The sequence below is a fragment of the Nipponia nippon genome, unplaced genomic scaffold (genome assembly GCF_047370975.1).
Source record: "Nipponia nippon isolate SJK-2023a ecotype South Korea unplaced genomic scaffold, ASM4737097v1 scaffold_1, whole genome shotgun sequence".
Taxonomy (NCBI): Eukaryota; Metazoa; Chordata; class Aves; order Pelecaniformes; family Threskiornithidae; genus Nipponia; species Nipponia nippon.
Genome location: NW_028262290.1, coordinates 126,930,501 through 126,957,729, shown reverse-complemented (window position 1 = coordinate 126,957,729; position 27,229 = coordinate 126,930,501). Strand labels below are relative to the sequence as shown.

The 27,229-nt window shown below is 36.6% G+C and overlaps 1 protein-coding gene and 1 long non-coding RNA gene across 2 annotated transcripts in view; one reads left to right on the top strand and one right to left on the bottom strand.

Moving 5' to 3' along the window:
- Window positions 1–27,229, top strand: part of KCNH8 (potassium voltage-gated channel subfamily H member 8) — a 194,221-nt gene that overhangs the window by 128,295 nt on the left and 38,697 nt on the right. The window contains exons 8-10 of the mRNA XM_009466460.2: window positions 18,315–18,512; window positions 23,040–23,239; window positions 25,214–25,463. Of these exons, the coding sequence (XP_009464735.1) occupies window positions 18,315–18,512; window positions 23,040–23,239; window positions 25,214–25,463 (648 nt within the window). The remainder of the gene's footprint in view (window positions 1–18,314; window positions 18,513–23,039; window positions 23,240–25,213; window positions 25,464–27,229) is intronic.
- Window positions 20,038–27,229, bottom strand: part of LOC148057606 (uncharacterized) — a 48,647-nt gene continuing 41,455 nt past the window's right edge. The window contains exon 9 of the long non-coding RNA XR_015707793.1: window positions 20,038–21,026. This is a non-coding gene — a long non-coding RNA (uncharacterized LOC148057606). The remainder of the gene's footprint in view (window positions 21,027–27,229) is intronic.

The following is a 27,229-nucleotide window of genomic DNA, read 5'->3' as shown; positions in this document are numbered from 1 at the left end:
AAGTTATAAGCCCTTCTCACAGGTACCGAAGGACACGTATGTTTCATGTAAAAAATTTAACATAGAAATCCCTCAAACAGTGTTGATCCAAATTGGTAAATCCAGCAGTCCTGAGTTTTCTGAAAGTTTACCTGTGTTTGCACAGTGTTGCACCTGTGCTAGTAAGGATTGCCTTTTCTGCAGCAGTTCTTGCATTCCTCTGAGTCCGCACAAGCAGCTTGGGGATGTCTCCATCTAGAGCACATATGTAAAGTAGGTTGTTCTGGTGAAAAACAAAACAAGAGGCCACTGATTTCTTTTGACCACAGAAGGAGGAAGAGGCATTGTTACTGAATTTCACTTTTCTTCAGCATGGGGTTCTGCAACTTGTGTCTAAGGTATGGAAGATACAGGTACAAGGCAAATCTCTTTAAGAGAGCACCATATCCTGATGTATGGGTTACTTCATTCAGCATTCTTCCTGAGCAGCTGTCTTCCTTGAGTCCTGGTTGTTTTCCTTCCCAAACTGATGTGATTTCAACAAAGGAATGGCCAATGCCTGAGTCTCTACCCAGAGTCTCCAGCGTCCAGGTGAAGCTAGAGATGAAGGCTTGGACTCTCCAAGGCTGAGGAAAACAGAGATCTGAAGTCTTTCGTGTTTGTTTTTACTAGTGAGGTATTAATTGAAATGACAATCCACATACTCTCTCTTTTGCAATTAAATTTGCTAGAGCTATACAGCAATGGGCGAGAGAGGAAGGACAAGAGTTCACAACTACTTTCCCCATTGAGTCCTTCAGGGGATTTAGACGCAGGGGCAAGGTGAATGAAGGATCATCACTGGGTGCAGATAGGAGAGGTGCTCTGAGTGTCTTAATGCAAAGATGGTAACATTTCTGGCCTGATGCAGAAGCTGGCTGATACAGACTATCCAAAATGTAGGTGTCTAATGTCTTAGATGCAAACTTCAGGTTAGCCTCTTGAGCTTGAGTTCCTAAATTCTGTCCTTTGTGGGCCCCCCAGTAGCTTCAGTCTTGTCAGAATTTCATAACTCAGCATCAAGCTGGAATATGCCTTAAGACAGTCATTGCCCTCTAACTCTCTTGAGTTTAAACAGCTTGGGAAGTTTTCAATGCTGGGAAGCTTTTTCCAAGCTTATGCTAAGAAACCTGAGGCAGTCTTTTCTAGTTTTCTTAAGGTCCTGAGCAATTTTGCTAGGAATTCTGGAGTTGTGGATTTAAGCATGTCCTTGACAATAGATACTTGTGGCATTGGTACATTTATTCAGGTTAAAACTCAGGCTATCCTCTTTTCAGAAGAAGGACTGTTTTTGGGTATATGTATCTGATAGTTCTTCCTCAAATAATATGTGTTAGTGAACTAATACAAGCGTCTGGTGCTCTTGGACCCAACACAATCATGGAGTAAGTAACAGTAGAAATCATATTGGAAAAATCAGTGTCATTACTCCCATTCTTGGTCAATATAATATGTAATGTTATACCATACCATATTATATTGACCATTCTTGGTCAATATAATATGTAATGTTATACCATACCATAGCCAATAGTCACAAACTACAACTGGAGTTTTGGGAAAGACCACACCCGGCCTCTGCTCTCATGCTGCCAGGCAGGCAGCAAGGTTCAGCCCAGGTCCCCAGCACTGCCTGGTCACTGATCACATCTGTCGAGGGTGGGAACAGCGGTTCAGTTTGTTTTGTTGCATTGATAGAACTAAGTGGATCCTCTTCACTGCCAGAAAGAGTGCTTGTACATTTCCAAGGTTCTTGGCCAAGAAAACTGTATTCTGCTATAAAATATTGGTCTAGTTTCACCACTCCAAACACACACATCCATCAGGACAGAATTGGCATGTGTAGATTTATGAATCCTTGCAGGGGAGGAAAGAACTTCATGCTGACTAAATTGCACAGGACATCATTCACCAGCCGTGATCAGTTGTTAATTTCAATCTGTCATCCCTTTACCTGAATGTTTGATTTTAATCTCTCTTTCACTTTGTTTCGTTATGTTTTTGATTATCAGTTTTCTTAATTATTTGTCATTGGTAATAACAAAACCAGTTACTTTGGAACTATCATACTTTCTGATTTTTAAGAGACAACTTTAAGAGAGAGAGTTAAAAAAATACAGTTTTGTCATGCAGGAGTGCCAACATCTTCAATTTATTAAAATGAAATATAATCGTCTGTTGACCTAGGGTGTCTGTATTGAAGGTCCATTGCTGTATGTAACATATGCACCCATGTACTCACCTGTCTATTTTGGATATCTGGGAGGGGGGAAGTGAATTAATCTGTCTGAAAAGTAATTTCTAATTAATATATGAAGGAAGTGGTTTATGGTTACCAGTCTTGTGAAGCATTTAGGGGTATCAGTGTCTTAAAGACTCAGCCAAGTAGTTTGGGTTATTTCTTGCAGCACTTATGTGAGATAACTAGCCCCTGGACTGTGATACATGAATAATAGATAGGAATAAACTAAATGACCAAAATAAGACAATTACTTTGAAGCTATGAAACTTTTCAAAGCACCCATCTCACAAATAATTACAAACTACACTTGTTACATTTTACATTCTTTGAAAAAGGCAAGGAAGTACCACAGTACTGAAGCATTTCACAGTGATGAAGTATTCTAAGGTAGTTGAAACTGAAATTTTAAACCCCAGGAGAATACCTCACACTAGAATTCTTTTCAATATTTTCAATGTTTTTGAATCCTCTTGAGTTTTACCTCTCAGTAAAAGTAATGCTTTTATTGTATGCACAATGTGTACATTTTCCATGAATTAATGTTTGAGGTACATAATTTCCAGGCTTGTAAGAACTAAAATAGATAAATTCATTAAAATTATTAAGAAGTTGTAGTGAATAAGTGTACCTATTTGTTTCATAACAACTGTGAAATATTTCTTTGAAGTCTGCTGGATACCTTACCCAAATGGTTAAAACAATTCTTGTGTAGAATGCTATGTATGAGGCCCAATTTGGAGAAGCTTATAGTGTGAAATACTTATGAAAGAAAACTTTTATCTGATTGAGTTATACTTTTGAATAAGCATAATTGGGGAGGGAAAGTTCATCTAGTTTTTGAAGAGGAAATCTTATTTGCAGATAATCGTAGTTATGCACAATTTTTAGTACAATATAAGCAGAAGCATGTAGCTTTTCATTTGTTAGTCAGTCTGTTAGAATAGACACAGAGAAATTTAACTGCTCCAAGGAGGTTTTATGTGCACATAATGTGTATGGAAACCTGTCTGCACATGGTAAAGACCTACACTTACAAATGACAGTCTTGTAAAGGCTTGTCTGAAAACCTGGCCCTACTTTTCTACCGGCTTTATATGTAAAACATACTTTCTAGGAAAAGTTTTCTTTATTAACATCCCTCATTTCAGACCTGTATATACCAGATATTCTCAGGATTTAAAATATACATTTAAATTTTAAAATATCCATAGAAATTAATTTTGTGGAAATCATTCAATTTTGCATTTAAATACCTAAGCCACTATTTCTGTGATGGAGCTGTGCCAAACCAAAGTGTCGTTTGTTGAACGACACTTGCATTTCCCTTGCATTTAGTTTAACATTAATTTGTATCTCAGCTGCTTTGGGCCTTAGTAGGTTTTATTCTGTCATTCTTCCCTGCTGTTCTTTTCTACAGGCTCAATTCCTTGATTAAATTGTATTTTTCTTTATGCACCATACTTTGCCTTCTGATTGAACCATTTTAGCAATCACAAAATAGCCCAGGACTGAGATACCCCATTGGATTTGCAGCCCAGAAAAAAATAGGGATGAAAGTACCATATTAAAGGGATTGCGAGGGGTTTATGTAGTTATTAATACGTTTCCAAGGTTTTGTACCTAGGACAGAAATTTTGGACAATTTTTAAGTGAAAAGTAAAAATCTGGTGTGTGAATGAAGCCCCTGAGATTTGACAAAGTTGAAAGTGTCCTGCTGTGTCTAACTGCATATTACCTACATAGCGTTCATTAATTTCACAAAGCAGTTTTTATCTCAGTGGAAAAGCTGTATCTGGACCGATTTCTGCAAGCGTAATAGAAATTCTCAGCACCACACATAAGGGGAAAATGTGCTTGGTGTACACCTCATAAGAGGAAATAGTCCCAGGAGATAAAATAACACTATGATCTTTCTACATGGCTTCTGTAACAGAAATACCATAGAGTATAATTTATTGGAAGTTGCAAATATTGTGCGTAAAAACCTTGCTCAGTCAATTAGAAATTACATCAGACTCTTTAACCCTTAACTACTGTACTTTGAATCTAGAAATGTTGACTGGAGAGAACCTCTGGGTTTCATTTAGTCCAGCCAGTCAGTTGAAGCAAGACTATCACCAGCACTAAATTGGGTGAGACATGACTTGCTCCATTCAAGTCCTGAAGAGGTCTCCGTCTCTTTCGGTAGCTTGTTCTAGGGTTACACTACCCTCCTTGGAGAGCTTTGTATCAGTTTGCTAAAACATTAGTGTCTATTACGCATTGGTGTAATAGGATGTTTTGTCAGGATTTCTCAGAAGTTACTGCTTCTGGTTTCAAAGCTCACGGTTCAGTTGTTCAAATTACAATGTCTCAATCCAGTTTAAACCTGTAAATCCTTTGCTATATATTTTGAAACCTTTTCAGCAGCTGCATCAATATTTGATTGGACTGCCTCTTTCAGAGAGGTAGAGATCCTAGGGTGTTAGAATGCTATATTGCATTCCACGGACATCCCATAACAACTAAAATTGCTTTTCTTTTCTTCTGTAGTACAAGCATGCCTTACATTTTTAATCTGGAAATGTCCTTCGTGCATATTCCTATTTTCTATTTATTTATCCTTTTTCCTGCCTTTTAATAGAGCAGGTGCTTGATAAAAGAAGGATTTTTCTGCTACCAGAATAGAAAATCATTTCAATATAAAAATGAAGAAATTATTCAAGACTCTCTTCTTTCCAGACTTTCTTCCATTTTCACATACCTTGGAAAATATCCATGCTTCTTTTGCACTTTCAGGTGACAGTGCTTAAAGTTAACTAGTAACTACCTTCAACAAAAGAAAAGCAATGTGAAGTTATGAGAGTATGTCATAGCATTCTACAGTCTAGAAAGTTTTACACAAGCCAGATTCTGTAAAAATAATTATACCTAATTATTCTAAATCATTTTTTATTGTCAGATCTAAGATAGCTATAGATAAAAATGATAGTGCTTAGGATTTCCTTATGTCACACACTTCAAAAAGACCTGTCAGATCTGCATACACAGATGTTTTATTTCAGAACTGCTGTAACTTTAAACACGTAGTGTGCTTTCCCATTAAGTCACTAGCTTTCTTCTTTACTTTTTATTCCTTTTTTACATCAAGCCTTCATTGCATTGCAAATTCTTCTTTTGCTATCATGTTAAGATATAACCTGGAGTAAAATATCCCCTGTTGTTGATTTTCCCCTCACAAAAGCCAAATAAGTTTGGATGTCAGCTTCCTTGATTCAAATGACACATAGAAAAGATCAAATTGAAAAATATTACTTAGGTTGTAGATTCAAGGATTAGAAAATGAAGACAATATAAGAGCAAATAAAGTGTTAATACTGTTTATCGTATGGCTGCCTGTTTGGGACAGCGTCCTGGTCCAGAAAGCAACACAGTGCCTCCTTAAGTAAGAATGCAGAGGAATAGACTTAGATGATATTGAGAAATCTATGGAGCCAGCAAGGAGAGGATTGCAGTGAGAGTTAGCATGCTTAGCTGTTATCTAACTGCATGGATGCTATTAGTGTAGAAGACAAGGACAAATGGATGTCATGTAGACTGCAACAGTCTATACTTACCTGAACTGAACTCCATACTGTCATATCATCCCCTGTGTGATTATGCAGGCTAGTCAGATGAAAACTAGCATGGTTTTGTTGCAATTCTGCAATTACCCTTTCATTTGTAATTAGACCTACTAGAGGAAATAGCTTCTGTCGTGAGGCATCTGCCCCTGTTCTACCAAGTTGGGAGGCTGCATTTGAACAAGTAGAAGCTGCTGAAAATTGATTGCTGGACTGGGGGAGATGGCAGGAGAAGGGAAGGTATCGACTGTCAGGGACCACCTATTGCATTACACAGCTTTGAGAAGCAGAAGGGACTCTTTACAGAGGAGTCCAGAAGTAAACAGCCCCACTCTTACAGATTGCTGGTGGTTAAACAGGCAGTATGAAAATACGTGTAGCATATTTCACTGTTTTTATAAAAAATATGGTCCACTTGGTATCTTGCTGTTGCAAATATTTTCTTTTACAGAGATTTTAAGGTATTGATTACCACTGTCATTGCCCCCAGGAGAATCTATTTGCAGATTCTGAGTCAGGACGGCTAATATACTCACTGTTAGGACTGAGAAATTGCCACGTAAATAAAGTACTGAAAGACTTTATCCTGAGTTTCTCTGATGGTGAGACCTGAGCAGGTGAGAACATCAGGGTAGAGGTGAGATTAATTTACGAACAATGATAGGAGTTATGTAATTAGATTATGCCATGCTGCATACATGCAGACCCAAAATTTTGCTAGCAACCTTATAACTGACATTCTTCAAGGTTTTGTTTTGTGGGCTTTTTTTGCATATTTTGATAATAAAGGTGTCATTTTAACGTAATATGTATTGCTACATGGAGGAGGGTACTTATTTCTTTAAAAAGACAGGAATGTATCACCTGTAGCAGCCTAAACCCTTTTTGTCATGATTTGGACTCCAAACACATAAAACTGCAAAGCAGGTTTATAACACTTTAGCTGACAGCGTAAAAAAAAAAAAAAAAGTCATTACCATTAATTTTATTGCAACAGCACCTGGGATCCTAATTATAGGTCAAGACCCTCTTGTCTGCATTGCTGAATTAAAACAGGATAAAAAGCCTGCCCTTGCCCAAAAGGGTATTACATTCTAAATATAAGATAAGAAAAGCTCTAACAGATGGGTACAGACTGATGGAGCACAGGGAAGCAAAGAGGGCATAGATAGACATACTCTTTGCACTGAATTGACTAGAAGCACTAACGTTTCTAATTCCAAGCTTAGCTGCAAGGCATTTGATAGCCTGAAAAGGACACACTAAGAGCCAATTTGCTTAGGGAACGGTAATGTTAAATGCTGAGACTCTTTGTGAAGTGACAGTGTGACCACCTCCTTAAAAGAGATGGTTTGCAAATGATTTATATACTTCTAATGATATGCTTGCAATTGTATTTCTTAAATTAGCTATATGTTTAGACTTGTACGTTTTACCTGTAATCTAAAAATTAAATTAACATTATACCATATTACAAAAAAGCAGTTAATTTACTTATGTTGCTAATTTCTTTTAGTTTAAGAACCCTAAAGAAAAATCTTGGGTTTTTTTTCAGGTGGACAAACCAGGATAATTAAAAAAAAAATTAGAAGGCATGTATCCTCACTACAAATTTATTAATGGCATTAGAGCTGTTTATAAACTATTCCTAGTAAAAAGAAAAAGTTTAATTAAAATAATTAGCTATATGTAATGCTTGGTATTTATTGACTGCCACAGTCATGGAAAGTTGCTATTGAAAATATCCCCATCCTGTCCTTTCAATGTAGTGAGTAAGAGAAAAAAAGCTGCCGACTTGCAAAAACAAGAAGGATTTAAATCTCCCACATATCCGAATATAGCCATCTGACAAATTACTGTTGAGGAGAGCTGTACATGCTTATCACAGAGAAGAAGTGTTTCCAGTACATTTCTTTTCTAAATTTACCAACTCCTTGATAAATGAGACTGAAGGAATTTATGACCTAGTTCTGCAGGAATGCAGGTACACTTACCATGTACACTGGAGCTTCCATGCAACAGTAAGTATAAATGTTTAGAGAATTATCATAAAATATCAAGAGGAATGTGTTTCTTGCAGATCTGCTGAGTTAGCTCTTAATATTCTTATACATAGCTCTTACATGTAATATAGTCAGGTCTCTACCTTGGAATAAATGTGTCTCTACTGTAAGGGAAATCTTTATTGTGTTATACTATGGACTGTTGCAAAGGTATATTGGAGGCTTCCTCATCAATATGAACAAAAGAGCTGTGCAGCTGTCTGATTTGTTTAGACATCTACAGAATACCAGTTGCATGTCCCAGAGATGCAATCTGCAGCCTTATGAGGCACCAAGGTAGTAACACAGCATAGGGGTGAGAGGGACAAATGACCCAAAGCCTACCCGGTCAGCCTGCACAGCTGGCCCACCAAACAGGACAAGTTCAGCCATCCAGTTTCCATTCCATAAGGCAAATCGTTCTGGAGGAAAAGTCCTCCAGTAATAACCTCTATGATCATGCAGAGCATCAGATAGCTTTTCGGAGGCTGTATTGGAGCTACACGCAAAGGGACATGTCTCCCACCCATACCACTCCCTTCTTTTCTCTCTCACCAGAATATACTGTATTTGTAGACATGAAGTAACTTCTCAGGAAAGAGAGGTTTTTGCTACATGGTGAAGCAGAAATGTAAGCAGCTAACTCACATAAGATATCTACCATATTAAGAAGTATTTGGGGCTCTGACTGTGGAACTGTGTCTGGACTGGTCCTCAAGGATTTGTCCAGTCCAGCAGAAGAAAAAGTGAAAGAGCAAAACCTTACTTTGCAGACAAAAGAAGATAGCACTTCATCTAGAAATGTTGATGTTTAATGTATGAACATAGTTACGTTCTGGCTGCAAACTGGGGCTTGAAATGTGTGCGGCTGTGGGTAATTCATGTACTCTGTGTTTTGTGAAGTGTTTATGTAGCATTTTGCATTAGGTGGAAGAGCTGCAGAACACCACTTTGTTCTTAGTTGTGACTAACTAAATATTTTTTAAAAGATATCTTTCCAACATTGTTTTCTAATAAAATGCTAACATTACAAGTATTTCATATTAGGCATATTGCTCTACCACTTACAGGCCATGAACATGACAAGGAGTGATCAACCAGAGAGACTTTGGAAAACGCATTATAATCCATGCACCTATAATGGCTTCACTGGGGTGGATTACAAACTTCCTATAGGATAAAAAGTATCTCTCCTTGCACTTATGGCCTTCCAAAATGAAAATATAAATTATTTCACAGATCACACCTTGATGATGACAAGAAATTAAATCCTCCCCACAAAGAAATTTTGTCGGTATCTCCAAGGAGGCATCAATTTTACCATGAGAATATAAAAATTTTACTTTCTTATTCTAAGCTGTGATACTTGCAATTTAGAGTTGAGTTTTGTCAGATGATTAAAGCTTAATTGTCAGGTTTTCAGCACTTCTGTGGGCTCAGCTGTGTTTTTGTTGTTATCAGCAACATTACAATTAGATCTTAGATTTTATTCTTTTTTTAATCCCTTGGTTGAGCTCCTCTTCTTCCTGAAACTACTAAGTTCATTTAATATTTATTGCGCCATGAAAACTTCATTTTCAGTGAGCACAATGGGTCAATATCGTGTTATGACTTTGTTGAGTACCATGAGTTTAAGATCTACAAAATGTAATTATTTTTATGATAGCCTCTAAGTATATATTCAATTAGAAATACAACAGCCAATTTATTTACAAAGGGTATTAGTCAGCCTTACAAAAGAATTACATAGGATGTCACTTTTCAAATTAAATTAATTTTTGGTAGACCTGATAAAGGTTAAGCTTGTAGCTAAAAATGCATCACCAAAGGGAGTATGCATTTAGTTTGGAAAACTACATGGGTTTTAAAAGTCTTTAAAACATCTGTCTTACTGTATGTCTCTAGATAATTAAAAACTTTCCTTAAGGATCTAGGGAAAGACATAGTTTCCTCTAGACTAGTGTCCAAGAAGAACAGTCAATGTATCTGCAAAGGGTACTCCGTCATTTAAGGCAAGCATTAAAAAGGAACCAGATATGAGGGTAACCGTTTCGCTTATATGCCTTTGACTACAGAAGCTGGTATATCTTGAGTGTGCAGGCTTCATGGAGCAGTGGGGCATACATGGACCTTCAATTTTTGTCTTTGGGTTTTTTTTCTGACTGCACTATGTCCAAGTTCAAACTTTCTCTGGATGATGTTACAGATGCTCGAAAATCAGTGGTAGAATTCCCAAAGCCTGGCAGCTGATTACAGTTTCCTCTGGCATATGTTCAAATCCTGATTTTTTTATTTGATCCATAATAAAGAAATTAACTAGATGCAAAGATATGGCCCAGATCTCAGTATGTTTGTGCCTTGGATTTTGGCTCATGCCCATTTCTTACTTCATTTCTTAATTTGGGAAGATCCTAAAATTTGCTGATCATGAATCCTCATGTATAATTTTGGAGAGGAGATGTTGTCTCATCAAGCTTTGTTTCTGAGAAGGGCATGGTTTTGAAAATCTCAACTATTTTTCTTTTCATTTCAAAATATTACATTTCTTGTCATTGCCGTTGTTTTCAAGCTCCCCAAAATATGGTGTTAATGATTTCATGTGGAGGTGTAAATGACATATATATAGCACTTAAAAGAATGAAGGCTTTGTTTTGGTTTATGCATTAGGCTTTAAAGAGATGAACATCTCGGATCTGAAGCATAAAATCTTCTTATAAAATTTGTCCTCTCCCCTCTAAAGATTTTATCTACTTAACAGAAAGAGGCATAGAGTACTTGATAGAAAAGGGGTCATTTTTTTCCTCTTTGATTACATACTAAAGGGATTTTTTTTTGTGGGTTTTATTGTCTATAATGTGGGTGTTCATCAAGCAAAAGTGTATAAACTTTTATACATATCTGTAGAAAATGTTCTGTAGTTTCCATCCTGGTAATATCTGCATGCCTCACTTCTGTTGGCACTTAAAAGTCCACTGAGCCCAGAGGTTAAGTATAATCTGCTTGTACAAGGTTAACATAGTTAACTCATCATTATCTGGGTAAACTGGTGCAATGAATGCACCAGAATGGCACCAAGGATTAAGACCCAGACAAAGAAAAATGGAGGGAAATATTAAAATAGACATAAATTAGATGTAAAAATATATAGTTAGTGTGGTATGAAGGAAAGAGAAAGGTGATGCCATGAACAGTGGACGGCAGATATCTCTGCCATGCATTGACCTGAAGCACTAATCCCCATACTTGCTGCATGCATAGCAGTTCCCAAGCACCATAGCTCATGCCTGAGCTCTGATCCCAGGGTCACAGAGGGCAGCCTTGGGTGGCCTTGTGTGCCCCTACCACAAGGACTCCGGCCACATGCAGTTGAGATAAAACTATGTTTCATATAGTCCAGGTTAAATCTATTTCTTTTCTACGTCATGTCAAGAATTTCCCTCCACAAAATTTGACTATGTGGCTTTGACTGCAGTAGATGTTCCTCTAGTTCTTCACACTATCAGCCTCATTCATAGCCATGTTATGTGTCTTTCTAGTTTAATAAAAAAAAATACAATTAAATCCATCATAATAAAGAATATACTCCGTTAAGGCAACATTTTACAATGTAAAAATAAGAAAACACATTTTTAGAATAAATTATTTTGGGAATGACTTTAATATTTTTAAGCAGAGCTTCAGTGCTTGAGAAAAATGTTAATGTCTTTCTTTTATCATATTTGTTTTCTTTCTCATTTTAGGTGTCTACTGTTTGCAGGAAAGTGTGCTAGCAAAATAGAGACCAGGGGGAGTAGATTAATGCTAACTGTTCCTTATTGTCATGCAGCCATTATGCTTGTGTCCCTTGTACTAATATCAAAGTCTTTCTAGTCTAAATTTCATGCACTGCCACTTAACTTTTACTTATTTTGAATGCCAGCTAATTCTCTTCTTCAAATATAGCCTCTAGGCCAGAGGTGTTCCTTTGTAACCGGTACTTGTTGACGCACCATATAGATGCACCTCAGGTTTCCTCTTACATGTATACCATTTATTTATTATCTTTATTTTTAAAAGAGCATAAACTCATGCCCTGTATTTTACTGTTGTGCAATTATGCCATTTGGGCACACATGATGGAGCTGACTTTTCAGAGTCTTAGAATCTGCAGCTGTACGACACCTTTAGCACTATGGGTTTTTCTATTTTTAGTACATATTTTTTCTAATCTGTGTGAAAGAAAAGCCTAGTTCATGTTTTCCTTGTGACCTGGTGCAATAAGGCCTGACATATTTAGAGTTCTGCAGAAGCAGTGATTGAAAGTATGATTGCTCTTGTCATCTCTGGGGGTCTTTAATCCTTAAACCATCTGCTGTGGTACCTGGGAGCCTCTTCTAACATGGCAGGAAAAATTCCATCATAGATCAAACCTGTAAACAAATGATTAGGTTTTGTGACAATGAAAGGGTAACAGCAATGTTCCACAGGATTAAGTAGAAGGAATGGTTCTGTTTAATGTATTAATAGTCTGGGAAAAAAATGCAAATGTTTTAGCAGGAAAAGATTGCAGATGTCAAAAACATTTTGGCTAGACAGAGATAAAAAAGCTTTTGAGGATCTTAGGAAGAACTTGAATACCTTAAATGAGTAATCACCGTTAGAATAGAGACAATGGTTATTCAATAATGCAGTCATGCACGCTAGAAGTAAAATTATTTGGTCTTCTTATATATGTCTAAATTTTGAATGCATTGTATCAGCCAAAAACAACTAGAGAGTAACTATGCAAAATTCTTTGGAAGCAATCTTAAAAGAAAAGCTCATGTTTTAATGTCTAATGAATGATAATTAGGGTTTGATAAGGTAGAATATATTCATTATACTGTTACACAAAATGATGGTAACATCTTATCTCAAATACAATATTAGCTCTGTCTCCCCTCCTCAAATGCTCTTTAACTATGACATATTCTGAAGAAGCGACATGCACAGGTGACGGAAGTGATGGGGACACGTACAATCTATCTCACAGAGACTGTAATCCCAAGTGCTTTTACCTAAAAAGAAGGGAATTCGCTTACTTGTTCTATCTTAACAACTATTCTGCCCTAAGGTTTATTTTTTGGAGGTTAGTATCTCAAGGAAACAGAGGAGAGAGAGAGAGCAACTAAAATCCAGGCTTCATTCAAATCAGTGGGATCTTTGCAACAGTTTTCCCCCATTTAAAACCTAAACATGAGATAATCACTTGCAGATCAGAGTGTGCAGCTATGTAATGAAAGGGTGGTCTGGTTTCCCATGTAAACCTACAGCTCGTGCCTGACTCTAGATCTGAAATGAGGAGCTATCAGCAGTGACCGGGTACTGCTGCAGTGGGAGCTAACGTAGCTCTTAGGGCACATCACGATTTTCCTTTAAAAATGCATTCCAGTGGTGAAGGATCTAAATTCTTTTGTATAGCTTTCTTCTTTTCCTTAATGACCCTAAACTGTTCACTGCAACACACATTAGTAGGCATAAAACACACAGACTCCTGTGTTAAAAGTTATAATTCATTTATATCAGAAAGCTGTATGTTCTCCAGTTCAGGACATTTTTTTATTATTATTTTTCACTGTTTGGTTATTATTTATACTTTTTTGTCTTTGGTTCTCCAATATTTCTAGGTTTCATTTGGTTTTGGATGGTTTTGTATTGCCTGCTGTTTCATAAGGTACAGTTCTAGGTTTTGGAGAAGTATAAAGAAGACATGGCATCTAATAAAGCCATTGCCATCTTTTGTGTTTTCATTTAGAGCTCCAGAGTTTTTCAGCTGAGCCTGAAAAAAATAACTCAGTCTGAAACAGCCTTTAAAGATAAACCCACACTTGACAGTGTCCTTTGGTTTAGCCCAGCATTACTCACTACATGGTCTCTTTCCCTGCTATCAGTGTAACATTGATTACTCTCCTCACAAGCGTGAAAGAGCCAAGTATGGTCTGGCCCTAAAAGAGGTTCAAATACTGTTTAAACAAAAAAAGGTGATGATGTGAAAGCAGATAGGCTTTTCTACCTCAGCATTCCCCCTAGGAATACTTAAAGCCCCTGAATTTAGTATAGAACCACAGCTGAGAGAGGGTGGGCCTTTGTCCCGTCCTTTCTCTTCTAATATCATCACTGGTCTATTGGGGAACACCTCCTGCTTTCAGGCATTCAGGGATGCTCTAAGAGATACTCCTCATCCATTCCACTTTGCACTTACTGACAGAGCAGTCCAGAATAAACCAGAGAGTTTTGGTCTACTTTTTAACTGGAAAAATGTATGTCGGTTTTATAGAATAAATGCTACAGGTAATTAATGCATTAGAAAATTCAACTCTTTTCTAAGTTGTTGAAATGAAGTACCAGACAGGACTTTGTTATGTTAAGTGTCTGGCATATAAGGAAAATCTAGGTAGCAGTATAGAATGAATCTGCAAATTATAGGGAGTGATGTACCCATTCAGTGCAGTGCAAGCACCAAACTGAGGGAAGACTGAGTTTCTGGATGTCCAGCAAATGAGGTGTGGTTTACATCCGGTTATAAACTATGTCATCTACGGATGCTTAAATGCTTGTTTATGTTTCTGCTGATACTTGAGCACTTCTCAGATACAGGTAAATGAAATTCAATACAGATTCCTCCAGCAATTTTCAAAGTAGCCTAATTGAGCTAGATATGCAATTCCTACTGGCTTTTTCCAATGGGACTTTGTTACTTAAGTACTCTTTCTCCCTTTGAAAAATCTTATGCTTAATTATGCTAATTGGTGCTTTAAAATGTTTTCAGAGTTAGAGAGCTATATCTAGATAATGCTAATTCAAAACCAGGCAAGATTCATACTGCTAAATTCTAGGAAGTGCCCTCTGACTACAAGGTATATTTATTTTTCTCTTCTTCCCTGAGGGCAGAAATTAATTACTCAAGTTTGCCAGAGATTCTGCTGAGAGCTATTACCTACAGGAACCAAAAAAGTAAAAGGCATCAGTCAGTCATGCTGTCTCACACTATTTCCATTGGCTAATGAAAGTATTTACAGCCAACAGTATCTTGTCTCTACCCCCAAATGGAAAAAGATGTAGTGCTATCAACAAAAATCTGAGAAGTGTAGTAGATCTGGAAGACCTTGCAGCATTTTATATACTTTGGCTGAAACCTCATCCTATATAATTTCTTCAAAAGGTCCTGATTAGGATCATCTCTAATAGCCAAAATAGAAATAAGAAGCTGTAAACATGTCCTTATGTACAAGTCAGAGGAATATATTTATTGGGTTTTCACTTTCAGGTATGCATTTTCTGTTCCAAATCTCATGGTCTATCTCTGAAGAAAGTTATGTAATAGCTTTTCTTTGCATAGTGGGTATTTTTTTAGCAATTGCTAACAATTGCTAATAATTGCTAACAAATGCTAATAATTGCTAACTACTACTGTTGTAGCTCAGTGATAAGCCATTCATCTCTACTGATTAAGATCATCTGTCTGACCCTCAGTTATGCCACAGAACTGGGCACAGAGTTCTGAACTCGTCTCAGATGCTGGTGTCCTGGCCAGAAGTGCTTGTTAGCAACTGTAAAATGCTAATATTGTATTTGGTACTTTGGTAGTATAATTATATTAGAAATATTATACGGACTTCTACTGTTTGATACAATGTAGGCATTTATTTTTGTGTCTTACCATTACTAGCAGTAATGCATCCTTTAGGAACAATGATGTTTCAGTAGGGTTGGGTGTTTTGCTTAATAACCTTGAACATAAAGTGAGCTGTACAGGAGAAACCAGTTTACATATATCTATCAATTTGGAATGGAAAAAGATGTAGAGTTATCAACAAAAATCTAAGAAGTATAGTTGATCTGGAAGACCTTGCAGCATTTTATATACTTTGGCTGAAACCTCATCCTATATAATTTCTCCAAAAGGTCCATTCCAATTACAAATATCTATCAAAGCATGCAGTCATTCACCTTTTTTGGATAGCATTGGAAATGTATTGGTCTGAAAGTGAGGCCTGTAATGTTTCGTATAAAGTTACAATAGGTAAACTCAATTATTTTTTTTTGTTTGATAGCTGAAACTGAGGTGGAGAAACTTGCAATCAGATGCAATATGACCACCAGGAACAATGAATGTGAAATTCATTCAGATAACAAAAGGCAGAAAAATGGGAATACAGAGGCCAAACGTCAGTGGCTTTTAGAACACTCCCAGGAAAGAGATTTTCACCTAAGAGGTGTTATTTAAAGTATTCACACATCAGTTACAGTTACTTAAAATAACTAACTTATTTAATTTGTTTCAGTTTTGGAGTTCTTCATACCACTAGAATACTTTCAAAACCTGATGTTGAACTTTATGATTGTATTTCTTTACATTGGGTTTAGCTAGAATTTTTTTAACCCTATCTACTCTCTGCCAGGGATTTTCTTAAGTATTTATTCTTTATTCTTTAATGTGTGGGATCATATTCCCTAACATGAGCATAGGAATTTAATCCGCTGTACAAAGGGCTGTATTATTGTTGGGGAAATGTAGTGTAATCTCAGGAAAACAGTAGGGCACAGAGAGAGGACTGGTATCGGTTCAGTTAGCCTTTTTTTTTTTTTCAGTTTTGCTTTTCTTTCATTTTAAATAATTGAGAGCCACAAATATAAAATAGCCTTATGTGATTAATACTTTCTATCAAGGCAAAATCAAGGAGATTTTCTTATGCTTTCTTGTCTGTTGGCAAGGTAAACCAGCCCACTCAGTACTGCCATTTTATGACAATGCAGAGCGCTTTCATTTATGCTTTTGATTAAATTCACTGGCCTGCGTAGAGTGGGTCGGCAGGGTCATGGCTAGACTTTACACTGTCATTACCCAGCTCTTCTGGCTGTAGGATAGCATGCTATCCTACATCTGTAGGATAGCATGCAAGAGAGTATGGAGCTGAGGATGGTAGCAGCTATGGCTCAACAGGTCTGCTGTAGGTGGTAAATTCTTACAGACTTTTTCCCCAACTTAATTGGAAGTGCTGGGACAGATACTTTAAATCTGCCCCCTACTTTTGCAGATATTCTGTACAATGGGATTTCTCCTAGTTCATACTAGGATGAGAGGAAATGGATAGGATGAGAGGAAACGGCCTCAAGCTGCACCAGGGGAAGTTTAGGTTGGATATTAGAAAAAACTTCTTCACCGAAAGGGTAGTCAGGCATTGGAACAGGCTGCCCAGGGAAGTGGTTGAGTCTCCATCCCTGGAAGTATTTAAAAGAAGGGTAGATGTGGTGTTCAAGGGCATGGTTTAGTGGTGGACTTGGCAGTGATACGTTAACAGTTGGACTCGATGATCTTAAGGGTCTTTTCCAACCTTAACGATTCTATGATTCTATGATTCTATACTTGGATTCATCCAAAATGAAGAAATGGATGCTGACTGAAGTGTAGAGAAAATAAGCTTCAGGAGGTGATTCAGTCTGTCAGGTCTCAGCTTACAACGGGCACACCCCCAACCAATTTTTCTAAAATAAAACTCTGCCTGTCAGGAATATTTTCTTTTGGCAGTTCTCCCTGAATACCCAGGAAAGATTCCCACTCTCCCAAGCAAACTGCTTAACAGGCAAAACTGAGCACACACATTGATTTTTATCTTTTTTTTCCTACCTTGATTTTTCTGAAGCATTGTGTTTATCCAATTCATTCAGGTTGTTTGTTTTCCTTTTCCAAAAGAGGAACAGAATATTTTTTCCTGGTTTGTTGCTTTGGAGTTTTTTTGTTGGTTTGTTGTTGTTTTTTAAATATCCATGAGGCAGTAGCTAATTCTACTTTCTCTAGCACACATAGACTCATTTAGCAAAATGAAAGCAAAGATTAAATGAACAATTTAGAAAATACCGAAGCATCTTTTGAAAATTAATTCTGGTTTGTAGGTTATGTTTAGTTGTTTGAATCTTTTCTGCTGTAAAAAGAAACATGTAAAAAGCTCTAAACATGTAATTATTGTTATAACAATTTAGTCTCAGAATCTCAAAATCTTTCCAAGCATTAATTAATGGAAAGAATCAAATCAATGTTGCATTCTTGCTGCAGTGTTATTAGGTGATGATTTTTTTTCTTTTCAGTGCCTTAATGGATTTTCTGAATTATCTAATTAGACTTGTAATATGCAATTCAAAAACACTTGATTTCCATACAGAAATACAGTTGTTATCATAAATAATCATGCATGAAAATAAATACTCCATAGACACATGTATAAATTCCTACAGTTTAATGTTCTTTTTATTCTTGGAATTGTGTGAAGAATGCAGTGTCTTCTACATAGGTTTGGTTTTGTTTTTTTTTTTAGAATTATTTTGTTTTACAGAATGTGTAGTTTTCATCGTGTCGGTATTCCTTAATAGTTCTTTTTATGCTTTGTTTTTCAGGTTGGCTTCATGAGCTAGGAAAACGTATTGAGTCTCCTTACTATGAGAATAATACACTAGGAGGCCCATCAATCAGAAGTGCCTATATAGCTGCCCTATACTTCACCCTCAGCAGCCTCACCAGTGTTGGGTTTGGAAATGTTTCAGCCAATACTGATGCTGAAAAGATCTTCTCCATTTGCACGATGCTGATTGGGGGTAGGTACAAATGTGAAGTACCATGTAAACGTTTTGGGGGGTAAGGACAAGTAAAATAAGAGCTGAAATTTTGCTAAGTTTCTTTTAAAAAAAAACCACAACAGAAACTTTAATTTTAAATGGCAAAAGAAGGAAATAACTTTGTTGGTTTTACACTAGATAAACTCTTTTAAGCAGACATATTTCTAATCTTTTGATCACTTATAGCAACAAGACGGTTGCCACCCAGTAAAATGCAAACTCACTTTTTTGTCAGTAAGTGTGGCCCAGCCATGTGCCAGGGGAGCGTTTTGGTTATGTGCCGGGCACTTTTCCAGTCATCCAAGTAATAGGTGCACGTTCAGCTCCAGTTCAGTCCCCACAGCATCCCTGGGGATGATGGTGAGGAGAGGTGGGCAGCCCACCGGTGGGTGTATCTGGCTGTGAGCTGGTGCGTATCCACATCTGAAGGACCAGCCCAGAGAGAAGGCAACAGAGACAGAACAGAGCCAGGAGAACTGTTTGGTGAGCTGTAGGTGACTCTATCATAAACAAAAAGCAGTTTAATTATCACTAAGTAAATTTTACATCACCGCTTCAGATTAGAATCAAAATGCAGTGTTTTGCAATATTTGGAGCTATTAGTAGTATCTTGATTTATGTTAATTACCTAGTTGTACTGTTGGAGAAAGCCATGTGTTCATTTATGGTCACCTTCTTTCTGCTCAGGCACCTGGGCACAACCAGTGAGCTGGTGGCACCTGCACAGCTTGGTAAGGCAAGGCCACTGGAGAAAGTACCTGCAGCTCTCTCTTTACCATCATCTTCCTCCCCAAAAATTTAGCTGTGCTATTTCATAGAGTGTGCATCATACAACTCAAAGATGTCACAGTGAGTGTGAAGGGTAAAAGCAAATTACCTCCAGGGTACTGCCCCCCTCATTTTTTTTCTGCTTGCCTAATTGTTCTGGAAATGCTAGTAGGTATTTCTCCAGGGCTAGTCAGTAAGGCACTGGTTGTCAGCTTTGCAGCATAAATTTTCCTGGGCAAAAATAAATTGGCAACTTGACACTTGAAAGCCAGGGAACACGATGAATGACCCATAAACTATATATTTGCAGCATCAAGTGGTGTAAAAAGTGCTCAATGAATTATTGTCATTTTTCCCAGTCCTGAAAATGAGTGGCAATATTATAATGAATCATCCAAGAATGATATAATTTTGATTTTGACAATGTCACAAAAACACAAGCAGCTCATTAATTGCTTTTGCTGGTAACATAAAATTATAGTTTTAAAATACAATGTGGTCTTTGTGCTTTGGGGCTTTCACTGCATAAAATCTGTTGGAATGAAGGAAGGAGTTTTCATGTCTATCAAGAAATCAAGTGATATCCTGTGTAAGGCAATGATGAATATTTAATTCACTTTGATACGGCAGAGCTTTCACAAACTTAATAGAGTATAAAAGTATCCTATACTTTTATTTAGTCCAGTTATAGCAATTTCTTTTTCATTTCTTATATTATTGAGTGGTAGAACTAATATGCTTGTGCACTGAATAAATTGTGAAGAACCAGTCAACTGAATGTAGTAAGAGTGAACTGAAAATTGAAAGGCAAAGTTAATCATAGGCGAGCAGGTAGAAGAATGACTTTACATCTGGGAGGGTCCAGTGAACAAGATATATGCAGGTAAGAAAGCAGAGCAGGCTGATTTGCAAGTATTTTCTTGAGAAGTTGTGTTTTAGACATTAAGAAAATCAGCAGAGCAAGGAAACATGAAGAAGGTGTTACCACCATACAGTGCAGACTGGCGAGCATGCCTCAGAAAACTCTATTAGGAATAAAGTATAGTTTGTATACTTTAGGGCATGATACGTTTTCATTTCTTAAAACATATTTTGACATACAGCTTTGGCTGATATTTAATTTTAAAATTCCCTGGTGGAAAGTGATGCTTGAGAAAAATTTATGTAAGTTTTTTACAGTTTTTAGACCAAGCCATTAGTTTATGAAATTTCAAGTGTAATGGATAGCATGATTAAGTTTATCAGTAGTTCGTCTGTACCTCTTTAATGTGTTAGTGCAAGTTGAAAGAATGAAGTGGATTTATTGCAACCTTAAAGAAAGTTGAAGCCCGAAAAAAACTCCAAGTGTTAATTTAGCAGATAAATATTTTATAATATTCTTGTTTGATTTTTACCTGCCACTTGGTATTAATTTTTGTTTTGCATGATTTTGAAATTACAATTTAAGACAAGTAGTATTGTGAAGATAAAACATCTTATTCTATACAGTATTTCTTCTTAAAGTTGGAAAGAAAAGTTAATTATTAAAATTTAATCAGAATTCCTAGGATACACAGCATCTGTAAAATATTAATCAGATCTGTCTTCCTGTAGATGACCATACCATGTGCTGTCTTGTATTCTTCATGTTCTTTGGGCAAAGAAAGTGCAGTTTTGTATTTATGAGACTGGAGACCCATTCTAGTAGCTCCAGTCCTTTCTGGGATCGGGGTGTTCCTCTGTTCCCTAAGCAACAAAAATGTAATTTAGAATATCCATTAAAAATAAAGCCACTTTATGAAATATGGTTCCTAGAAGTTTTTAACTTGTCCTACTTGGTTTTAGAGAATGGATTAATAGTTTTCTTACAGGAAGGAAGGTGGGTCTGTGATTATTTGATAAAGAAATCTAATGCCTATCACAGCCAGGAATAGCTTGTCATCATCAGTAGCAGTTGTCTTCCAATGTACATACGCAAAGACAGATTCTCCCATAATAATAAAATTATTGATGATATCTGTGCCTATAATAACATCATGGAGATCTCTACACTGTCCAGCTCCTAACCTTGGAACCTGTGGGGAGACTTAAATCACATGTGATTTTTACATATGCATGCATACACCACCTAATGCTTTATCCCTCCCCCCCGCCCCCCTTTTTTAAACTGATTATCACATCCTTAAAGAGGCTACACCATCTCTTTAGCCTGTTTAGCTATGTCTGGCTGACTTGTTTCAGCCCTAGCTGCCATATTTCTATTATAATATCCTGTATCTAGCATTACACCAGTGCCTCACACTTTGTTGCCCAAGCTTCTGACATTAGTGACTTAGCAATTTGCTGCACCATCAGGAACAACACCTGGTTGATCCAGCTGGTTATTCTTAGAAATAAATTTCTAATTATGCTTACTTTTCTTTCTAATATTCATATCTGATCCTTTTCTTTCTGCCCTGCTTTTCATTTATCTTCTTTTGCTAATGGACTTGTATTGACTTAATCATGTCATTGGATCACTTCTACAAGAATGCATACTGTACTGTGAAACTACATCACACTGCAGTCCTTTATCTCTTTTTTCTGCACTCCCTTCACAATAAAGACACAGATATTGTTACTAGCTCCTTTGTGTTTTACTTAGCCTGTAAAAATTTTCAACATTCCGATCTAAAGAATTTTCTGCCTGTTTCTACGATGTAAAAGTGTTATTAACCACCAAAATGCATCCTTTCCTCCTCTTGTTCCCCCTTGTCTCTGCTCACTCACACTGGACTTCTGTAAATTGCCATACAAGGTCAACATCTTGTTTTTCTTGTTTGTAAACCAATTCCTTTGCCACTCTGAGAAGTCTGTCTGCTTTCTCTCAAGTGCTATAAAGATAGATGTCCCTAAAGAGTAATAATCAAGCTTTTTAATAGTTTTTTCAATAAACGATTTGTAAATGTGTATATTATATACCTCAGATCAATATCACATGACAGACAATCTAGCAGTGATTTTTCCCACTGATAATCAGCAAGCACATTTCTACACAGACAAACCCAGGCAACCTGTATCTGTAAGCATTTCTTCAATTTTGCTTCTGGTCTTTTTATTCCCAAGCCAGTCTCTAATTGCAAACAAACTCAGAACTTTCTGATAAACCATTTCACACTATGTTTGACCTTCTCAAGCAACATAAGAAATCAGATTGTCAGTTTGATTGTATCTTTTTTTTTAAACCTGAATTTCTGCTTTACAATATTTTTTTTGTCTTTTTCTTTTTTACATTTTATTCCCAAGAATATGATACATGTTTAAATGTTGTTTGCAATCTCATTCCACTATGCGTGGTCCCCATTAGTAGATGTTTTTATTTATATGAGGTCTCTGAAATCTATTATATTCTGTAAACTGATCATTTGAGTCTAGTTTTCATGCTGATTAATAATTTCTCATTATTTCCTGAGCATGCCTGCCCACATGTGTTCATGTGTTTCCTTATTTCTTAGACTATAAACATAATTTGGCTTGGGTATTCTTTTGCTTGGTACCCTGACTAGATAGCATCTGATGTGGTTCTACCCTGTCCCATGACTATGCTAGTGACACAAAAAATGGAAATGAATAATCATATGAATACTACTGTATTCAAAAGCTTTACTGTATCTATCAAGTAGGAAACTGGTTTTCTGTGAAGATTCTGTTTATTTTCTGTGTTACATTTTAATGGTCAACAAGTCACTACACATTGCACATAATTTCTGTCTTCCCTAGCTCTGATGCATGCCTTGGTGTTTGGTAATGTGACTGCCATAATTCAGAGGATGTACTCCAGATGGTCCCTTTATCACACAAGAACCAAGGATCTGAAGGACTTCATACGGGTCCATCACCTGCCACAGCAGCTAAAGCAAAGGATGCTTGAATATTTCCAAACCACGTGGTCTGTCAATAATGGAATTGATTCCAACGAGGTAACCAAATGAGGGAGGTTGTGTGTTTGATGGTTTTGACTATGGACTTAGAGTCAGGGAAGGCGGTAATTTTCCATTTGTGATGCTGTGTTTTGTATGAAGTTACATTTTAAAAAGAACACACCTAAAAATAAATCTGGGTTATCCCAGGAGGCGGGTATGCTGTTGAAAAATCTGGTTTAGAACATCATATCATATATTAAAAATTCAAAGTCCTTCATAATTCTGAAATGCTGAAGAGGCATTCATCAGAAACCTTTTGGATGATGTCAGCAGAAACATCACAACGAGCAGTTTTGCATTGCACCAAACAAAAAATCTAGTGGGTTTTTTAGGTGTTTTTTAAAGGAGGGACTTCTTTACTGCCCCTTCCTCACTCCTTCATTTTCTTTTATTCTTTGCAATACTGTAAACAAGTGGTTTGGCCTGAATTTTTGTGTTATTCATTTCCCTATATTTTTAAATATTGCAGAATGTAACATGAAGTGAAATCAAAAGACAAATTTCTGGTCATGTCTTTGCTTGCTTGTTTTAAATGACTTCTCCAGGTTGTGTATTATTATACTCCAGGAGAAATAATGACTTCTCTTTGCTGTTTGAATGAACCATTCCCTTCAGAGTTCTTGTCATTATAAAACTCAGTGGCCTCTAAAGATAAAGTAGAAATAAGCAGAAAGATTTGGGGTTGAGAACATTATTTTCCTGATAAATTCTTGTGGTGTGCACAGCACACCTAGCAACAGAAGGAGCCTAGTAAGATTTACAAAGGTACCAAAACCACTTAGATGTCAAAGCTTTCCTAGATTTGGTTAAGGATCACCTTCAGCTTCTGTATCTTTAGTTGCACTGAAAGTGAGTGATTGCTGTATTAGAACAGCAGCCTCTGGAGAGACCATCAATATTTCATGATTTGCCTCCCATCCACAAACTGCCTTGTCTACGCCCACTTCATCAAGTGTTGACTGATTGCATTGCTCAGATGCCAGATCCCCTCAAACTACAGAGAAAACTATGCTTGCATGCTTGCAGCTTGCATGGTCCAGAGCTCTGCCCGTAGGCAGGCAGTATACTTTGCATCAATGGGACAGACACTTGAAACCACTTAAATATTTTTTTAAAAGCTCCACCTGAAATTTTTGATTATTTGAGCAGTTATATGGCATTCTCAGAAGACTGTCTCTCAGCAGAAAGATGTTTCTCTCAATTTTGCCATCCTGCAGCAGATCTTCGGTAAAACATATAGACATATAATTAAGTGTTGGCCAGGCTACATCGGGAATTTACCTAAAATTAAGATCAAGGAAAAATAGAAAGACCTGATAGTCTTTGTAGTTTCCATAGGTTCTTCCACTGAACATGAACCTTGTCTCCATTCATTTCCCAACTCTTTTTCAGTGTCCAATTGCATCATTAAAAAAAAAAAAAGGAAAAAGAAAAACAAACAAACAAAAAACCTTAGAGGTTTACTACATAGAGGTTTTTTGAGTTATTCCTCTTCCAGTGGTTTTACCATAGAAGAAGCAAGACAGCCTATTGATGAATTTTATACAAGCATTTTAAAGAAAATCTAAACCAAGTTCTTTTTTCCTCTGTTTTCAGTGTATATGCCACTTTATATTGTGGTATATACCTGAACAGCCAGTGCATTCTAACAGCTGAGAAGAACTTGGAGAAGGTTAAATTGTGCGTTAGGGGGAATTCCTACACACAGTGTTGTTGATGTTTTTTCCTTGTTTTTGTATAAAGGCATATTTTTATTCATGTTTTTCCTGGAATTTATCAGTGTTTATCAGTGTAAAGATTCATTAAGACATAGCACACATGTCTTATTAAGGGGACAAGAAAAATCAAATGGAAGTCTTTGCATCAGTACGACATATGCAGCACTACTAAATCAAACCACTTCTGCAAAAGAGGAAACAAATTATCTTACACTTTTTCTCTTTTTCACCCCTTTTTCTCTTTTTTGGACAGCTTTTAAAAGACTTCCCAGATGAGCTGCGTTCAGACATCACCATGCACTTGAACAAGGAGATTTTGCAGCTCTCCCTTTTCGAGTGTGCCAGCCGCGGTTGCCTCAGGTCTCTGTCTCTGCATATCAAAACCTCCTTCTGTGCTCCTGGGGAATACCTCCTCCGGCAAGGAGATGCCCTGCAAGCGATCTACTTTGTGTGCTCAGGTTCCATGGAAGTTCTGAAGGACAGCACGGTGCTGGCAATTCTCGGTATGCTCATAATCATAGCTTCAAAGAGAAAGAATGGTCCTCTAATGTAGGTGGACCTTCACTACTAACTAACTGATGTCTTAGTGTGTAGTCTGATGAGAAAGAATTTGTTCAGTTTTAATCTGCTGTTCATACCTATGGACATTCCAAATTTTTTTTAGTTTAAACTTACTTATTTTTTACCCTAAGGAGCTTTCAATTGCTAGAGTGTTGGCTGTGTGATATTTCACTTGTATCCTGATTTTCTTATACTTGTTCTCTCTCCTTTGCATGTACGGAGGTCCTTGCTAGCTTTTGACACAATTTGCTGCTTTCAACTAAATTCGATTATAGTATTGACAACTCAAAGGACATTGGTTATTGGTTCCTAAATCTTTCATAAAAATTAGTGGCCAGGCAGTTCTCCCACTAATGCTCCCAAATGAGATCAAGCAATGTGAGCCTACTCTTATTCTTTGATGAATGTATATGAACACTTCTTATAGGACAGCTATGTGATGAAAAACAAGCATTGTTGGCTCTGCTCCCCAAAGAATTACTTCTTCAAGCTAATTGATGCTGCCAGCAGTCATCTGAGTATATTAGAGCAGAGAAAGGCCAGAGGTTCTGTTCTAATGAATTTTGCTTAGTTTTTGTTTGCTAGATGACTGCTTTGACTTATCTAGGGTTAAGCATCTTTATGTAAATTTCAGTGATTGGCCTCAATCTAATGTCTACTAAAGAGATTCCCTTTATCTTCAGCTAAAGGATGATTAGATTTGTCTGAGTTAATGTTTATAAAGTGTTTCGAAAAGGTAAAATAAAATTTTACTCTAAATTTAAAAAATTTATTTATTATTATTTTAATACCTCTTTAGATTTAAACGTATTCTTCTTTCTAATAACTTTTAATATTTTTATAAAGCAGAGTTAAAAAGAACATTTCCTTTTTTGCTTTCCTTCCTGTTTTGTGGGATTGCACTAGACTGTTGATAATGCAAGCTTCTGGTCTTTTGTAATTGAATTTCCTTTATTTTACTAGCATGCATCTGATTGGTCTTTTTTTAGAATATAAATGTGATACACGTCCTATTCGTTTCATAACTCTTTAATTCCATTAGATTGACAGTCCACATCACTCCATCACTCATTTGTAATTAGGGAGTTTTAGAATGCCTCAATTTTATTGGATCACATAGATCAAAGCTATAAAATATGGCTTAAAAAACCCATAAGCTTAAATATAGCAAAAGGTCAAGAGCTGCCCCCATTGGAACTATGATTTCATCAATGATTCCATTTTCAGGCACTTGTGAAAATGTTAATGAAAGCATCATTGTGTAATGGTGACAATGAAAACAATAAGAAAGAGATTAGTGGATTTCTGAGGGAAGTTAATGAAATCGTAATGCAAAAACATAAACATAATATAATGAAATAATGTTTCGTTACAGTGAATGGGAGCTTCATCATTTAAACTTAATTAACACCAGCAGAAGGTGAATGCTTCAAACCTGTAGGTCCTTATGATAAACTGTGTTACTGATGTGATGTAAATCCAAGACAGCAGTTTTTTGCTTGACAATGCTGGGTTACTTACGGTTCCCAGACCGCTATTTTATAATTCTGTCATGATTCTAATTCTAGTGGATTAGTTTTTGTTTAGTGAACCATTCTCATTAACAAGCAATACAGCAACAATACAATTAAATGCTCTCATTAAATACAGCTGTTTGGTTCCTCTTGAGACTATTACTTGATATCTAATAATGATGGTTATAATATTT